We start from the raw sequence: 6000 nt of genomic DNA, 5'->3' as shown, positions 1-6000 counted from the left end.
ACTGAAATTTCAGTCATTTCGCGTAATGCACTTAGGGACATTTGATAACCCAGGAGATAGTACTAAACACGGCGAAATACATTTGACCCCCCAGGGACTAGTACTAAACCCGGCGAAACAGTGTAGGTGACTCACTATTTCGCCATGTTTAGTACTAGCTCCTGGGGATCAAATGTCCCCTAAGTGCATTACGTGATGACTGAAATTTCAGTCATTACGCGTAATGACTGATTACGCATGTTGACTGTAACATATATATATATATATATATATATATATATATATATATATATATATATATATATATATCTTAGAAAAAACTGATAAGAAACTTGAAAACTTTTCTGTCTGTCTATGCGTACATATGCACACACACACGCACAGACACACACACGCATATACGTATATATAAATGTGCAACTTTAAAGGCAATTAAAAACAGAAGCTTCAAAACTTTCAAAGTACATTTATTGCAAAGGCAAGCAAAGCTTCGGGAAACTGTCGTACCACAGTTTCAGAGTTAAAAACTTAAACAGAGAATAAAATACACACGCGCGCGCGCACGCACACACACACATACTACTATATATATATATATATATATATATATATATATATATATATATATATATATATATATATATATTATATATATATTATATCGAGAGAGAGAGAAGCTTTCACGTTCTTTATTAGTATTTTCTAAAATAAACCTATAGTAGCCTACTGTAATAGTACCGCAGCAACGCTTTGCGGCTTGCATCCTTGCAGTGAAACTGCTTTAATGTAAAATAATCGAGGGTAGAATCAAACATTGTAGATGTATGCCACAGAATAAGAAATCTCTGTGTATATTTTGTGTATTAATTAGTGGTCATCACTGTATGTACATGGGAAAAAGTCAGTGATGATTCATTATTGTTATCTCTATGGTGTTTGGCATACAAACTAAAAAATTCAGTGTATCAGTAACTGGATGGATACAGGCGCGTATGAATGCATTGCGCACCGTATTTCCGCATGCAATTTATAGCGTGCCTTATAGTACCCACATAGCTTTTAATCTCCCGGGAAAATCTTCCACGTCATCATTGTCATTATCATCATCGTTTTGTTTTGTTTTTTTCTGCGGGCAACAGAATGAGTTACGGGTTGCTCAGGAGCAAGAGACCGTGCTGACATGAGGCCTTCGCAGTCACCAGTAACATAAAAGCTCTTGTTTATTTTTGGTGGCCCTCCTTTCCGCCTTCATTTGGTCCATCCTGTTGGCTCCATTTGTCTTTCAGTCATAGCTTAAACATTTCTTTAAAACTTGTTTACAGTTTCTTCTTAAATGTCGCGAAGTTATAGCACCTCTTTATTTCTTAACGCAACTCATTGAGGTCTGGGTCCCCAGTCACCCAGTGCACCTTGCTTCATCTTGGCTCCACCAAGCTCTGTTAGTCTATGCCTCTGCTTGTATTTATACTTTCAGTGGTATAATAATATTATTGAATGGAGTCTTTTTCATCATTTTCCTATTTTATTTTTTATCATGACGTACGGAAAAAACATTTCAAATTCGATTCTTGTTTTAAAAAAGGTAGCCTATATAATGAGGAAAAGTGTGACCATCTAGAAAGGGATACCTTAGTAATATGACATGTCTATTCGTTTTTTAGTTTGGCTGCTTTATTAATTAAAGCTTACTTCTTCTTTAATAAATAATTTGGTAGGCCATCATAGATACTAACTTGATTATATAGTTAAGTATAAGCGCGTCAGTAACTTAATGTGCACTCGTCACAAACAGGCTGTACACAAGTTAACGACTTATTGGTAGTCCTTATTTATTCGTTTCCCACTCAAAGTCGTTGACATGTTTTTCTCCTGTTTATGATATGCATGCAATAAGTGGCCGAAGGTGTGTCTATGACACTTTTTCTGTTGTGTGTAGCAGCCTTATGCCACGGTTACACATTTATTAATGAGGGCTATTTTTCTTAGTTGCTAATTAGTGTCCTATTTTCACCATACCCTCGTACTCTAGCGTGTGGGGCTGGAGCTGGATTAGTGTCGTTTTTACGATTGGCGCCACGCTTTTCGTTCTAATGGAAAATATGAGAACAAAAAGTGTTGCTACCTCTCCGATCGCCTACCTCAAGTCAAGGATGAGTATTTAGTATGCTGCTTTTGACATTGCGGAACCACAAACCCTTTTCAATCACGGATGGTCAAAGTTCCTCACAGATAGTTCATCCTATTCAAACAGGAGATTTTTTACAATGTTTCGATTTTTTCTAATCTCCCAGACAGCTATTTTGCCATTGGGTAAAAATGACAAAAGAAATCCAGGATGTTTTTTTCTGTGAAAAGCATCAGCATTTAAAGAAATTAACTTTGTTTGTAACACAATAACTTTAATAAACTGAGAAACCAAATCTCAATATAAAAGCCCAAAGCTATTCTTATGTTTTATAGTGTTTATATAAAACTAGACCTACAGAGGACTCCAAGTTTTGGCAATGCAACTTTTCAGCTGTAGTCACAATTCAGCCCTCACGGTTAAATATTCTCTGTTTATTTTGCTGCGAGGTTTGAGGCGTGGCCACAACCGACAGCTTGCACTGCCAGTATAATTTGATTGTTTGATAAATAATTTGTCATACATAGATATTTTATCAATAAGTTCTTTTGAATTCCTTACTATATTTACTATTTGCACTTCTGTATTAATTGCTTTTACTGTCTCAATATTATTCTCTTTTTTGTCTTTTTCCTATTAACAAATATTCTGTTTGATATTCGTTTGGTTTCAGTTTTTTTATGCTACTCCAACTCTTTCAGTCCTTCATTATGTTTTCTATATTGGTCAGTTTATCTTCAGAGTTATCTTTTACATGAAAAAACATGTACCCTATGTCATATCTTTTATATTACATGGTAACTGATAGTGTATTTATTAAAGATTGGAGGGCATAAAAATTCCCAGCTTGAAGATTTTCATTTAAAAATTTCTAGTATATGAGATCATAGTTTATAGGCTACTGTTTTGCATAATGATCTAGTGTCAAAGTACCATAAATTAGTAATTTTCTTGTATGATTGTGGTGGCTATTAATAACTAATCATTTCTTGTTTAACACAATTGTCTATAAACAAGCAAAAACACGGCCAACTATTAGTTAAATGTCATTCCCTTATTTGTTATTTTAGAAAAATATATCTTTATGGAATATTATTTAGAAACAATTAAAACATAATTAAAGAAAGAACGATCCTGTAGTTGACGATAAAGGTTTTTTATTATCAATAGTTATATTACCTCTGAATGATAATACATTGAATATTAATGAAGTTCTTAAGGGGACATGACAAAGCAAAAATTAATTGAATTTCTGACGTTTGTGTAGTCACCTGACTGTCAAGAAACGTCTTTTACTCAAAATAAAAAACAAAAGTGTTCAGAAATTAAAGAAGCCATATATTATTTTGATTAAAATGGCCTGTTATAATTAAAAATAATTGATTATGTGTGGTTATTGCATATAAAGATTCTATGATCAGCGAATATTGTTCTTTATTGCTGTTTTGAGATGTCTTGGTCTCACAATCTTGGAACTTGTTGACATTGAAAAAATGGAGGCAGTACCGAGACTGCCTATGCTAAGCTTTGAGCTTAAACCAAGTGCAGAAAACGTCGAATTTGGTCCAAAACTTAGACAGGTAAGCTTAGCGAAGCCTAAGATCGTATACATCATGTTGACAGTGAAAAAGATGATTGTGCTTCCCATTTATTGAAATAAACGAGTATACCAAACCCGAGGTCCAAACTTAGGCAAGCTCAGCGTAGCGTAGCCTACTTCTACTGAAGTTACTCGAGCAATCTAGATTACTGTTCCTCTTGCTGGAAAACGGAGATGTCACTCAGAGGAACTTTCTGCATTGTTAATTTGGCAGAATGATTTAAGCAAGCGCTGGCTCTGAGTGGTATAATTAACGTTTGTGACCTAAATATAGGTATAGTCCAACTTAGGACACCGTACACGAAGGGTAATGAATCCTCAGCCTGTTTATTTTTGCTCGGGGAAATGACGAGTGTTTAATACCCTGTGGATTATTTGGTAGAATTTTAAAAGATGTCCATAATCGATTTGAATAAGAAAGTTGTTTTCAGATAGTTTTCTCCAACAGTAATGGGGCTCCTAATGAAAAACGGTTTTTTGCAGCGGGCCTGGTCGTTTCGGCCGTAAGTCACTTTCGGCGGTAACATCCAAAACAATGTAAGACGTTATGGTTATGGTATTTGCCGTTATGTGTATGGTATTTACCATTATTACTTCATGTTTTATGTACATCCCCAAGGGGCTGGTACTAAACACGGTGCCCATTTTGCACGTAAATGTGCTTACGGCCGAAACGACTTACGGCTGAAACGACCCGAATGCTTTTGGAGTCTGTTAGATAAGGGGGAACATATTAGTGAGATACAGAGATGCCTAAGGTAACATAGGGTGCTGGATCTTGACCTGCCAGGTGGCCTTGTCTCCCTCCCCCCTTAACCTGACCTAGTTGCCTCAAGTCATTGAGCAAACTAGAGATGTATGCTAACTAAGCTGTCTAACCTAACTTAAGGTGGTGGGTCTTAACCTGGCTGGAGGAGCTTTGCCTGTTCCATAGTAACCCACCCTCTTTAATCTAACCAATCTTCAGTTGCTATCAAATATATGTCTGTAGTATGTAGGCCTACTATCAAATTATTTGAAGCATGAAAAAATTTGGGAAAAGTTTATTTCGGTTCTAAATTCAGTTATCAGTGGTATATTAAGTTTTACTGGAACCATTGAACCTGATAATGTAAACGAAAATAGCATATAGTTACTCTGGTTTTGCTAAAATGCCTCAAACATACACTAAGTAATGTACCCAATTTTCATTTGGATGATCAACCTAATGATCAATGTGATTTTACTATTTTCATAGTGGTGAAGTAATGTTTGTGTTAAAAAACTCAACAGTTGCTGCAAGAACCTCAAAGTTTAAGGTTTAAATGGAGGTAAAGATACCAACTATGGATTCTAAATTCTATATTAGTAACACCAACCAGTAGACAAAATGAAAGGAATCACCTGATTGTTAAGTAACAAACATTTGACAAAACTTTTGGCTTTGGCAAATGTTGTCGTTGTTGTTGTTACAGTGAAGAGAGACAAGGCAGCTCATGAGACTGAACTACAACTTGAAGCTTATTCATCCCTTATATAAACAAACAAAGTAAAGTATCTTTATGCAACAAATATCATGGTAGCTTTGCATTTATGATGGTATATCCTTTAGAAGAAAAGTTGTTACTGTTACTGAGTAGTAACAGAAACCATTACAAAAATTCCTTAAGTAGTTATGGGCTGCTAGTAAATTAATAACAGTTAATTTTATTAGCACTTTAACAAATGTAGGCCTAAGCTTAGTTCGCTGTTATGAAATTGCAACCCAGCACCCTTTTGTATAGGATTATTCCTAGCATGAGCTGAAAATATTCAGGGAAGCTTGGTGAAAAGCTTGTAAATTGGTGGTAGGCAAGTGGTGAGGTACTGCCACTTTTCCCAGCTGTCATAAAGTCAAGATGTGTCTTTTTTCTGTACTGTCATCATTCTGGACTTGATGTGAAGCTTGAAATTATATCTGTTGTTTTGGTGTGTAGTGGTTGATCAGTAGTCAGGGATACTAGAACAATAGTCGTAGTCATTTTTGTGTCTCAGTTGCAACCTGCTTCTGGATAATGGCCCAGATTGTTTTCAGTCTGCCTAGGATCTTGGTTTGGGGTTCTACTTATGGCATCAAGCAGTAGTGTCCACAATTATGAGAACAGTCCAGGTCCGGATGATGTATCAACTTCTTCTGTTCTGAGGATTTTTCTTGATATGCAGGAATTGGTTGGGATCAAAGGGTTCTTTACCTATAGGTCTATACAAGAGAGATAGTTGATGTACCATCAGCTATCTAACGCTCTGAGTATTTGAG

General features: G+C 35.7%; 1 protein-coding gene across 2 annotated transcripts in view; it reads left to right on the top strand.

Moving 5' to 3' along the window:
* The first annotated feature begins 3546 nt into the window (after positions 1–3546).
* Positions 3547–6000, top strand: part of mop (myopic) — a 166960-nt gene continuing 164506 nt past the window's right edge. For both annotated transcript variants that reach the window (XM_067104451.1, XM_067104450.1), the window contains exon 1: positions 3547–3705. In XM_067104451.1, coding sequence (XP_066960552.1) covers positions 3619–3705 — 87 coding nt within the window. In that variant the 5' untranslated portion in view covers positions 3547–3618. The remainder of the gene's footprint in view (positions 3706–6000) is intronic.

The sequence above is a fragment of the Macrobrachium rosenbergii genome, chromosome 5 (genome assembly GCF_040412425.1).
Source record: "Macrobrachium rosenbergii isolate ZJJX-2024 chromosome 5, ASM4041242v1, whole genome shotgun sequence".
NCBI lineage: Eukaryota > Metazoa > Arthropoda > Malacostraca > Decapoda > Palaemonidae > Macrobrachium > Macrobrachium rosenbergii.
Note: the sequence above shows the minus strand (reverse complement) of the source record. Positions and strands in the feature narration are given on the sequence as shown.